Source organism: Ixodes scapularis, unplaced genomic scaffold (assembly GCF_016920785.2).
Source record: "Ixodes scapularis isolate PalLabHiFi unplaced genomic scaffold, ASM1692078v2 PGA_scaffold2__306_contigs__length_199485367, whole genome shotgun sequence".
Taxonomy (NCBI): domain Eukaryota; kingdom Metazoa; phylum Arthropoda; class Arachnida; order Ixodida; family Ixodidae; genus Ixodes; species Ixodes scapularis.
In genome coordinates, this window is record NW_024609857.1 from 9,225,423 (window position 1) to 9,237,856 (window position 12,434).

A 12,434-nucleotide genomic window follows, 5' to 3' on the forward strand; every position below is an offset into this window, starting at 1 on the left:
ATCGAGCACTTTCAGGGCATTTTGTATACCAAACCACCAGCCTCTGCGATATGTTGTGGAAGGTTCAACCCCAACGCTCAGAGTTGCCAGACATGCACCTGTGCCTATCCAGTCTAATATACATTCCAAAGCTATGTATGGTTGCAACCAGTATGAAAGACGAGCTTGGAGCGCGTGGCCGAGATGACGGCCGGGGGAAGAGCCGCTCACGCTTGGGGCAATTCCATGTCGCTCCGAGGAGAGGGACGTGTTCTCTGTCAATGTGCTCCAATTCAGTTTGTGCCGCATTATCCAAGACAAACTGAATTGGAGCATTCCACACAATGATCACACATTGCCCCATTGTGAAAGTCGGAACTTCGTCAGTGAGGCCTTACCTTGCAGGTGAGAGAGCGAGTGCAGGGCTTTCCGTGGTCCACGATCAGGACGCCGCAGTGCTTGTTCGGGTCGTACTCCCGATCTGAAAGGCGAGGCAGCATAAAGATGACGAGTGAAGAGCGCGCAACCGAAATGGTGTGGAGTCGCAAATTTCGTGTAGCATGCGTCGGTCACTAGTCACACGGTGCTGCTAGTTTTCATTACTTCCTTGTTCACTCCTTGTCTTTTTTATGTCGAGCTAAATGGTGTCTATCCAACCGGGTGCATGAACTAGTAATTGACCATATTTATTTAAAACATGAACTTTTCCATCTTATGTTACAATGCAGCAGTGTGCTACCAATAGATTTTTCTCCTGTTTAGAAGCATTTCTAAAGGAGTTTGTGTAACTTGTACCTCCCCTGCTAAAGCCTCAAGGATGGCAAGCAGGTATGTCTTGAGCGCTGTTCAGTCAAAAAAAAAATCACATAATTAAACCAATGAATGAAGTGCATTAAAATTTTTTTTCCACAAAGTTGTCTTAAAGGACACATGCAAAGGAAAAAAACATTTTTTTTAGACAGCTTAGATGGAAAAAGGATGTCATAAAACGATTTTACAACGAAGAAAAAAAATTTTTAGAGCTATATTTACGGCGCTATACGAATTTGTAGTTGGCGCTCGCGGGAGCCGCCCCTGGTCACGTGGTAGGCCCGCGCGCCGCCGCGCTGCGTCGCCGCCGCACGCTGAGCGTTCTGCGAACGCCGCTTCAACGCGTTTCTCCACGCCGCCGTCGCCGCCGCCGCACAAGTTCGTCTGCTTCGGGGCGCCGCCGCCGTCGCCTGGCCGGCGCACAGGTCTATCACGTCTGCTTGCGCTTTTTCAGGAGTTTCCTTTGGGCTTTAAAAGATACTTATTCATCTTAGTTTTTTGTTACACTTCAAACAAAGATGAATAAGTTACTTTTAGAGGCCATAGAAAGCTTCCGAAAGAACGCAAGCACCACGTGATAAATAAAGACCAGTCACGTGATAAATACAGACCACTTTTCCGCGGTGCCCGCGGGCGCCAACTACAAATTCGTTTTGCGCCGTAAATATAGCTCTAAAAAATTTTTTTCTTCGTTGTAAAATCGTTTTATGGCGTCCTTTTTCCATCTAAGCCGTTTAAAAAAAATGTTTTTTTCCTTTGCATGTGTCCTTTAAGGTGGTGCATTTGTTAACTCAAATTTTATGAGTAGGTTTCAAGAAAAAAAAAAAGCTAAGCCTAGAAATACCTGTTCTTTTCTATGCACAAGGAGAGGAAAACGGCAAAGCCTTCTGGTCAACGATGCTACACACAGATGGTACTACGCACACACGGATCTGCTATATCTGCTTTCGGTAATTCATGTCAAAAAAGCTTTCACGTTTTTGCTTTCAATTGACCCGTCTGTGAGCAGAAGCGTCAACCAGAAGACTTTTTCCATCTTCCCCCCTCTGCAGAGAAAAGAGTATAGTTTTTTTAGACTTAATATTTTTTTCCTGAAACCTACAATTAAAAAATTTGACTATAATAAATGCACCACTCAGATACAACTTTGTAAAAAGCTTCAATGTCCTCTGTCCATTAGTTTATTTATACAAACTTTTTTTACGCCCAAACGGCGCTCGAGAACATCCTGTACAAATGAATGATTGAATGAACACCCAGGGCCCGAAAGACACTGGAATAGCTCCATAGCAAGAAAAACATAGCCTGCTGCTGAGGAATTGACATCTCCTGGAGGCTTTGCTCACTATGAGGTGGCTGCAGAGGTTATGTGACACTTACTCGGCATCACCGTAACTAATGCAATTCTTTCAGTGAAACAAGAAACTTCACTAAAATTGTGTATCATTTCATGCTGCCCCAAAAAACTGAACTAATTCATCGAGCGCGGTGCAACAGACCGGCAGCTTACGACACCTTGCAATGAGCCTCCTCCAGATTCAACGAGGAGTGTGTTGGTGAACACGTGAGCTAGAAAACAGCCTCTCGAATGGTCTATTCGCACGACAAGGATTCAACGTCCTCACATTTGAGGTGAGGTGCACTTAGTCACAACCTTTCGCAAATTCCTCAGGTCAGCTGCGAGAGTGTGGTCAGCTCACGAAATGTCTGCGTACCACTTAAAGTGATTGCACCACTTGTTTTCATTTCAGAGAGAGATTAAGGGTCCGCTGCACTAAGCTGGAGAAGCTTATTGGTGAGAAGATTGACTGCCGGCCGTCGGAAGGAGACGTAGGAAACGCAGTCGACTCGACCGCACGCAAACACTTGCCCGAATTTTCTGAACCACCTACGGCACCCACAGTTTCCTCCGCAGACATGTCTCTCGTGTGAAGAGACCATCGGGGACAAAGTCAGGCACAGTTCAGGTGGAAAGGCAGACATATTTGAAGGCGCTCGTTCCGCTTTTCCTTAATGTTTCTAGTAATTGAGTCCCCATTGCCGGTAGGCAAAGCCTCCTCACCTTTGCAGGGAAGCAGCTTCCGTTCCCGAGGCAGTTTCCTTCCCGAGGGGGCGGCGACCGGAGTCGCGGCCGGGTTAGAACCTGCCGCGGCGGAGGCAGCCCCGCCCCCCGTACCCTGCTTCCTCGCGGGGGCCAGGAGGGTGACGGGCCCTGCCCCCGCCCCTGGGCCGGGCCCCGACAGGAGACCCGAGCCCCCCGGGGTGAGGGGAGGGGGCTGCTGGGGCGAGGGGAGCTCCTTCTTGTCCCCGCCCGGGGAGTTGTGCCTGAGCAGCGCCTCCTGCGCGTGCTTGGCCAGGGGCATTCGTTCCACCTGTGGAGTAAAAGTACTTTTTAAGTATTTTCACCGAGAAGTTCCTTCTCCAAACGTCTGCCCAATAAAGCCTCTGTTGCCATACGAATTCCACGTGCAAGGTACACAGGATGTCCCTGTCACCTTTGGCCCCAAAGGAACCATCCAGAAAAGCATACATCACTCGATGTCAGCTCAAGAAGGAAGCAAGTTTTGCACTCATATTCTGTGTTAGTTCTCACAAAACATAGTGGAGAGAAGAAAAATTATGATTATTTTATTTTAAAAGTGTATGTTTTGATCAAATAACAAAATAAATACTATGTCAATGCACGACACAAAGGGGGAAATAAGTAACGCTCCCCGAAGAGCCGACACTTTTTGACTAAGGTGCTGGAGATGAAGACGACATTTGAGAACTTCAAATGTTTGCGCCTGAAGTTTCTGCACAACCTCTATTATGGTAACGCTGGTCTTGAAAAATCTAGATACATCCTAGCATTATATTTCTCACAGAGTAAATACTAGTAAAAAGATTTGTGAAGTTTCTGCACAAACTGACAAGCTAAAGTACCCTATTTTCCGCACTATCGTCTAGGGACTGTATATGTATAAAAGGTGAAATTTTACCCGATGCAGACTATCTGCAGGTAGGGACTATACAAGGATTTCTTTTTCAAAATCGTTCACTGTGACAAGACGTCAGATTTTATGGACAACAGAGTACATCAATGTTGATTTATGTATGATACAAGCTTCTTTGTGAGCTAATACAGCACGCATTTGTCAAGGTGTGCTGTGTATAATTTTTACGCGCGTGCAGACTACCTAAGCAAAAGCTTTTATTTTTTATCCTAAATTTGCTCCTGCGGACTATGCACCAGGTGCGGACTATAATCCGGAAAATATGGTACTCGTTTTTTTCCTTGAACTGTCCATGACTAGAATGTACTGCCCGATTCGTTGGTAGAGCTACCCTACGATTACTCTTTTTTCAATAAAATAATGTAGTGAAGTTGTCACTCAGCCCTCTGGGCAATGTAGGTATGAAATAAAAAAAATAGTGAAATCTGACACTCAATTTTGGAATGGCTTAGATAATTGCCTGGATTCTCTCTGGATTAGCTTTGCCTCACGATATAGCTGAGAGAAAATATAGCACTTGCAGACTTTCACTGAAATAATTTTTTTTTTTTTAAAAGTGACAACACTGCAAATTCGAGACCATCGAAGTTCCTTGCGGTGACGACCGAGAAAGGTAATTTCAAGAAAGCCTCTGTCGCAATGGTAGCACACTATTTTCGTGCACTACATAGTTTAGAGAAGTAGGTATGCAGGTAAGTCTCTAGCAGCACCTGTCATCTCCCAGAATATGAAGAAACATAGTAAAAACTGCAACTTGCATACTGTTCCCCCCACTGCAGTTTGAACTCCAAGCAACAGTAGCCAACTACTACCGTGCTGAAAGTACAGGTCCCCTATTTTGGTTTGGCATGTCCTCGGTGCGAGCATGTTGGCACCTACGGCAAGTTGACTCCACCTGGGCAGCGATAGTGCACACGACGCGGAGAAGCCAGCTTGCTCGTACCAGGGCACGCCAAACGAGGGAGAGCAGCCTCATCAGCGAACGTACGAAAAATATTGCACAATCACTAATGCCTAGTTTAGAGAGTTGCATTAGTTGCGTTCAAAGCGACAAAGACGACAGCAACAACAACTTCACCGGGACAAGTGTGTAGGGCTAAACGAGCAACGCAAGAAGTAATTTTGGTTATTTGGACCGAACTGCCAACCACGTACCCGCACCACGGGTGCCATCGAGTGGTGGTTCCGCTTGAGCCTTTCCAGGGTCGACGCGGAGTTGGCGAGCCGGTTGGTGGCCGGCGGCTTGGAAGAGGACATGGTGGAAGGAGGCCGGCTGGCAGGGTTGCGGGGGGCAGAAGACGCGGAGGACGAAGAGGACGACGAAGATGACGAAGACGAGGAAGAGGAGGAGGAAGAGCTGCTGCCGGACTTGCCGCCCCCCGCGGGGTGGAGCAGAGACGGGTCAGCCCGGTCGCTCCGCGAGAAGGCGTTGCTCCCGTGGCGTTGCTCTGCAACAACATGCACGGGCAGAGCTGAACGACCGGTCAATTAATGACAACGATAATTAGAAAGAATCAGCAAAAAAGGAAGTACTAGCATTGCTCATGCCTATGGATGACTTTTTGAATTTTGAGAGAATACCTACCTCGCTTTCAATTAAAAGGGTTAAAGCGACATGAAACCAATAAGTTATCATTTGTTTCCTTGTTTTCTTCAGTTCACCTCCTCCAAAGCAAACTTTAGAATGAACCTCCAAAATGCTACGACTCATGTTTTAAAAGTAGTTGTTTGTTTATACCGAGTGGAAAAAGGAGGTCAGTGAAACCGATAGATGTGACAACGATGTGAAAACTTTTTAGAAGTCTAATCTGAACATGTAGGAGCTCCGGTAGATTGGCTAGGGAAATTATACATAAACTAGGGCAAATAGGCTACCTTCGTACGTACAAACTTCTCTGAAAGAAGCGTATATTCATTTCCCAAAAGATTAGTTCTAGCTTGCGTAATAATTTTTCAGCACCAGATTCATAGACATGTTTCCTCACCTTTCCTTTTACTATAAACATTCTGCTAGGCTTTCTTTTAGTCCCTCACATGTAATTAATTGTATGTTTAATTATGAATTCTACTATTAATTTGATAAGCTTGATATATTAGCATCTCTTTGTTACTACAAGCTTGGTTTTCATTTGGCGTGTGAATTATGCAGTTTTCTGGGAATAGTACCCTCCTTACTTTTGAATAAGCAAATAGTTGCTGCTGGGTACGCTTATAGTAAAGTTATTAATAAAAAAATAAAGGGAGATATATGAAACCTACAACTTGTACACAAAATAAATTTTTCCTAGCATTATGAAGACCCTTCAGCACTGAAGAGAAACAAAACAACAAACAAACAAAGACGGTGCACAACATACCTAGATGATTTCGAAGTGCCTGTGGCTTTGTGACTTGGTTACATATTTCACACACTACTAGGTAGAACTCATCCCAGGCAGGGCAGAATCCAAAGAGCTCCATGTCTGCAGATAGAAACACAGATAAGCATTCAAACATTGCGAAAGTGTATTAGGATGTTCACTTGGGTAGGCACAAGACATACCATTAGTCAGTGGTTGTGCAATGACTGCACGACAGAACTGTCATCACGTCGGAGAAACTGGATATTTTTAAAAACATTCACTGGAGAGGTAAGGCGGCATGAGAAACACCTGAAAACACTACGTTTACAAGTAGTTTACGAAGCGGCAAGAACCCTCGCGAACGTGCACAATTTATTTGGGACTTTTTTTTCGAAGCGGGTTTCCTGAAGAAAGACGATGCGGTTCGGCGTGTCGCGAGCGAGATTCGTGAAGGTCACAGTTTTGTCGCGGAAATAAACAAGCGTTCAACAAACATTCACGGCACACACGGGGATCACTCGTGAGAATATTTTCTCGGTCCGAATCACACGAAGGAAAATACAGAGAGGAAAGGGTTCAAGGGGGGAAGGGCTTGTTTTGGAACGCAGGCAACGGCACGAGCGAGCATGGACGGCGCACTACACGGAGCGAGATTTGCGTTTGCAGTTTCCCGACGGCCCGCGCGACTCGCGAGACGTTCGGCAAGCTCGTGCACCTAGCCGACATTCCAATTTCCACGTCCGACATATTTTGCCAAACGCACGGCGAATGTCAGAAAAAGACTCAAGATACGTGGACGGAATTCTTACCCTCTTTTCTCAATTTCATGGCATCGCTTTCTCTTTTTGATGCTTCTGTCTCTGTTTCGGCTTCTTCGTTTGCTGAAATGCACGACAACCCGTCAGTCACCGTTCACACACCACAACATTAGGAGCCGATTCGAACGCGTACAACACGCTACACGCTAAAATAAGCAGCACGTATGTAACTGTGTCAGCGGTGCTGTTGTTGGTTCGTTTAGTCTTAGCTTGTGTCAGGGATCATTTCTAGCGCCGAGAGGAGCTACCACCGGCTGACCGTTTATTGCCAGACCCGCGACGCGAACAAAGAAGAAAATTAAGAGTGAGTTTTACTCACTTTCTGGGCTCCTGAAGCCCATAGTTTCGGCCCAAGAATTCCAAGACTGGCCCTCGTTCACCGACATATTATTTGGAGCCGCCATTTTGAACAGACCTACGAATTTGTTTCTCCGCTTTTTTTTCTCTCGCACGGATGAAAACACAATACTGACGTCACAAATTAGTTCGCTTTCCATTGGCTAACTGATTTAAACGTTTTACGCGCCATCTAATGCCTTTAGAACGCAATACGCGGTAGTGAAAAGCATAAAACTAGCTCAAAATTCTCGCTTAAAATGTTTAAACAATATTTTAACTTATAATTTTGTTTTTAAATAGGTTATAATGCTATATAAGTTTTGCTTTTAATTGTGCAAGTGCGAACTCGAGTAGTAATTTGAAGGAAAAAAAATTTGCGGATTTAATTGTTGCAATATTTGATAAAATAAATATTCATATACTCAGATAATAATCTGCTTATTTTAAAGAAGTGTCATGTTTCCTTTAAAGCGCTTTTGGTCACTATCTCTGGAGCGGCGCAACCATCGAACCGAAAATATTCGAGCTCATCAAAACATCAAGAGCAGTACGTGAGACGGTGGCGGGAGTCGTTGCAGTTCCAATATCGATTTTTTCACAGTTGATAAACTTGTAGGTCGTGCCGCTCGTGGCCCATTAAGTTCGAACGCGCTTTTAGTAAGCTCAGGTATTTCGGACTCGGAGCAGAGACCAGCAGTGCTGCGTAGTGCATGCTCTGTAGCGCTACAGTCCCAAGTTGCCATGGTTTTGGCGCACTGTTTGAGTGTTTGACAGCATCTTTTCGCGGGGCTTTCCCCACGACCTCCCGTTGCAATTAAGCTAATTGCTGCGAAGGCTTGGTACTAATTCCTCCGCTTCGTTATCTCCCAGACTTTCTGTTCGGCCCCCAAAGAATGTGCGCGTCCTGCGTCCGGGCGGACTGAAGAGGCATGATTCCTGGAGGCGGAGTTCCAAATGGAGCCCGAGGTGCGGAACCCCTCCAGTGGGGTCAGAAGGTGTCCTCCGGCTCGGAAGAAATGGTCACCCTCACCAAAGCCCAGCTCCAGAAATTGCTGAGAGCGCTTGGAGCCAATGGTAAGAGGCATCTTTCAAGCTGGGCTTACCGCCCAGTTTCACTTATTTGACGAACGCAGTCATTGGCGCAGGATTATTTTGCATGCATTACGTGCGCCCGCTCACGAGGAACATTCATCGCACGTGACCCACTTTCAAGCTGGGCAGCTGCATCATTCAGCAGTCACTAACTATGATGTATTATAGAACTAAGTATTGTGACGTAATGACTGGTTACAGCGACGTCGACATCATTCAGATACACTGAGCCCCATCTGCCTCCCCAGTCATGTTTATTCTCTGTACTGTGACCTTCGTTCCAAGTCCTGTACTTCTTGTAGTTTACCCAGAGTTCTCAATCTGAGAAGGAGGGGGGAAAGGGGGGAGGATATATATGGAGCAATGGTGAGGGGGTGCAGGCTAGCTGGATAAGTGACGAAAACAGAGAACAACATGGCCTTTCCGTGTCGTTCTGTGTTTTCGTCCCTTGTCTCTTCCCCAGTCTCGGGTTTACAACTATGCTCAATGCTTAGTTGGTTCATGTTCATTCATATGAAGGCGCGGTTTCTCTGGGCTCTTTCATCTGAATGTTCTGTGGTACTTTGCGTAGGAAATTGTAGCTCTTTTAGTGAGTCTTCTTAAACAAACGATGGTGCTTGATGAATAAATGATTAATACTATTGGGGCGAGCTGGTGGAAATCTAACATTGTAATCCCAATGATGTTTTGGTTTTCCGTTTTCATCCTGGTTTCTCGAGCTCTAGGTACAGCCTCCAGATTTTTTAACAGTATCGCACAAACGCTGACCGGACTTAGACTGGACGGTAGATCAGCACCTTATCGCGGTGTAAAACAGCAGGTCAGCGAGACTATGTGCGTGTGGCAGAGGGCAGACGCCTAGACTCGCTGACTTACTGTTTCACGCCGCAACAAGGCACTGATCTACTGGCCGGTCGGTGTTGTGGCACTAACTAAACACTCGCTTTGAGTGGTTTAACAACTTTTACGAGGATTTTCTCAATGTTTCACTGCTTTTTTCAGAGCCGGAGACCAACCCCAATGGAACGGTTGCAACGATTTCCTCTTCGAACAATGGTCTGCCAGTTTCTGGTGACGACTGGTAAGTATTTTTCTTCGTGGAGGGTTGTGGTAACTCATACAGTGCAACCCACTTAAAACAATACCACATATAACAATGTACTGCTTATAACAATCAGTTTCTATAGTTTCTTCTAGTTCAGATACAACGATAATTGGTTATAACGATTGAAATTTTGGGTTTTCTCATTATCGTTACAAGTGGGTTGCACTGTACTCTTACCCGACATACCGTGCGTGCACCAGCAGTTGAAGTAGAGTAGTAGATATTATTACTTACACAATTTGTTGTATGGAAGTTTACACGTTCGACTATGGCCCCACCCTTTAATCGTGCCACTCACAATCCTGTTGGTTGCCAGCGATGCATTAGCATTTTTGGCTCATGGAGCATCCTAAATGCACGCCCTTAGTTAACACTCTCCTGCCATCATGACCAGGATTTGCTTGAGTGGTTGTGTTCTGGCTACTTCAATCTCCTGTCAACGACAAGTTTGATGTGTATAAAAGGTATAGTGGAAGCATTGTAGTCATGGCAGGCTCTCAACAGCAACAACGTCGTAGTTGATGTTTTGACATTGTTTTTATTTCTAGCTATGAAAGCAGAATAAAGTTGTCACCGTGAGCTTTTAGCCTATCGTAGAAAGCCAACAGAGCAATACTTCGGTTGCGCACATCAGGCACGATTGTGGGCCACTTGTGATGATGCGCTGCCAGCGTAATGTGGTCATTTTTGGCTCGGGTGGATCCTGTCGTGCTGTAACTTGTCGGTACTTGTATAAGCAATCGGATACATTATCCAGTGCTCTAAGCCGAAGAAACACTCCACTGTTTCTTATGGGTGCCTCACCCCCAGTTTTTCCATTAGGTGACTCTGACCACAGTCCCAGGCAAAAATCAGCCCACTTCCAACTGGATTATGGAACTGGTCCAAGCTGGAAATGAGGCAGTCCAGCTGGATTGCAGCTGGAATCCAGCTAGACTGCCTCATTTCCAGCTGGGACCAGTTTCATAATCCAGCTAGAAGTGGGCTGATATTCACCTGGGGTGTCGACTTAACAGTAGGGAGCACTGTAAGTTCCAAACATACACTTCATTTGCAGAAACCATTGTCAAATTCCTATATTGTATCTACATGGACTGCATTCATTTCATAGCTTATGGAATCTTGTCGTTGGGAGACTGCACTAATGGATATTCCTTATGCCCAGACAGCTCCAATGCAACACAATCCCATGTGCTCTTTCTACAGGCCAACAAAGGGACATTTTTCCCTTGTGTACTTTTGAACTGATTGTATGGGTTCTATTTGTAGGTCCCTACTTTTGTACCTGTGGTGCAAACCACATACTCTGTTATCAAGTGCCATATATCTATCATTCACCAAAAATCTGAGTGCAGCGAAGGGCTAAGAGACACGCACACATATGCACACAAAATCTGTGGCATACTTTATTCACTTGAGTGGATTAGCCTGTGATACCACAGGACAAGCACTGTGGTACTGCCCTACTGGCTCTCTTGGCCTCATCGGTTCATACTGTTCGCCGTGCTCAGGCTTAAATGTAATGAAACAAAGTGCTACCATTATAAAGCGTGTCACTGAAAATTAGCTTGTCGTTGTAACCATTTTTTTATGTAAAGTTTCATATCTATGTGTTTTTTCATGAAATTAATTTTTGTGATCCATCTAAAGCTAGGCGTTGAGTTTTTATTGTTGTTTATTTCTTACTATGGAGCACGTTTGGAGTCCTGGCAGGATGGGCAGTAAAGGTTGCTCATGATGATTCACTTCCACAGCCCCCCGCAGGGGGCACCTGTGAAAGCAGCTGTTTGGAGAGTGGCGTCTCCACGGACCCCGAGCCATGCGGGTTCGCCCGCCCACGTCTGACTGTGCGTGGCTTTCCCGTGTGTGGGGAAAAGGGCATCCTGGTGGTTGAGCCAAGCCCGGGGTAGGTTTGGACCCTTCGGGGCCCCCCGGGCGAGGCAATACACCACTTCGGCCCCCGCTTCTCATAGACGGGAGTCCTGGTAAGGCCCGGCCAGGATGATTCAGTCTAGTCGCCACTTCTACTATCCCCTCTCTACTTTCACCCTTGTCTGCTCCTCCTTTTCACTCTTCTCATTCCTCTTCTTTCCTTTTTCAACTCCTTTGGTGGCAAGGGCTAACCTTGGGTGGCGAAAGACCTCTTGTCCAAAACCATACTTGGTTATAGAGACTGGGCAGCACTAATAGAGTAACGTCTTCAGCCAAGCCCATCTTGTTATGAAGCGTTACCTATTCCCTTGTTGGGCTCGGTGGTGGGCGGTGCACCACAGTTTCCGAACACCATTCCCCTCTTATGGGTTCCAAGCTGAAACAACCTGATCGGCCTCCGAAAAGAGGCCGGACCGAAGCACTTTCAACATTTCTAAAACAAGACAACTCAGAAGACCACTTTACAAGATTTTTCGTCTTACACTCCGACGACACTTCTAAGCCGCTGTCAAAACTATCTCCATTCCTTGTCGCCAAAACTCTCCAAAACACGCTCGGGGCAAAATATGAAGCAAAGAAGCTTTTTTCCGGTGACCTTCTTGTCGAGATTCACGAAAGATATCAGGCAACTGCTTTGCTTAATCTGAAAATGATCCATGACCTCAAAGTCACTGCATCTGCACACCGTACGTTGAACACCATTCGCGGTGTGATATCAGAGGATGATCTATTAACCAGTTCTGAAGAGGAAATCGTGGAGGGTCTAAGCACTCAAGGTGTCGTGGCCGCAAAACAAATTAAAATTCGTAAGGATGGTGAGGAACGACCCACTAAACACGTGATACTAACATTCGAGAAAAACTCGCTGCCCCCTACTGTAAAGGCGGGTTACATCAACTGCAAAGTGCGGCCATATGTCCCGAACCCGCTGCGCTGCTTTCGCTGCCAGCGGTACGGTCATGGTTCACGAGCGTGCCGTGGTCGTGAGACCTGTGTCAGGTGCAGCGGAACTGACCATACC

General features: G+C 46.0%; 2 protein-coding genes across 5 annotated transcripts in view; one reads left to right on the top strand and one right to left on the bottom strand.

The window, feature by feature from the left end:
- Window positions 1–7,412, bottom strand: part of LOC8029471 (ataxin-7-like protein 1) — a 28,014-nt gene extending 20,602 nt beyond the window's left edge. The window contains exons 1-6 of the mRNA XM_029984124.4: window positions 7,265–7,412; window positions 6,937–7,008; window positions 6,143–6,247; window positions 4,941–5,233; window positions 2,852–3,161; window positions 378–460 (exon numbers count right to left, since the gene is read on the bottom strand). Coding sequence (XP_029839984.3) covers window positions 378–460; window positions 2,852–3,161; window positions 4,941–5,233; window positions 6,143–6,247; window positions 6,937–7,008; window positions 7,265–7,349 — 948 coding nt within the window. The 5' untranslated portion in view covers window positions 7,350–7,412. The remainder of the gene's footprint in view (window positions 1–377; window positions 461–2,851; window positions 3,162–4,940; window positions 5,234–6,142; window positions 6,248–6,936; window positions 7,009–7,264) is intronic.
- Window positions 7,413–7,807: 395 nt separating this feature from the next.
- Window positions 7,808–12,434, top strand: part of LOC8029474 (zinc finger CCCH domain-containing protein 18) — a 35,708-nt gene continuing 31,081 nt past the window's right edge. The window contains exons 1-3 of one of the 4 annotated variants that reach the window (XM_040505076.2): window positions 7,808–7,896; window positions 8,155–8,358; window positions 9,379–9,457. In XM_040505076.2, the coding sequence (XP_040361010.2) occupies window positions 8,214–8,358; window positions 9,379–9,457 (224 nt within the window). In that variant the 5' untranslated portion in view covers window positions 7,808–7,896; window positions 8,155–8,213. Of the gene's footprint in view, window positions 8,359–9,378; window positions 9,458–12,434 lie in introns of all 4 variants that reach the window. The other 3 variants (XM_040505077.2, XM_040505078.2, XM_040221841.3) reach the window with 3 other exon arrangements.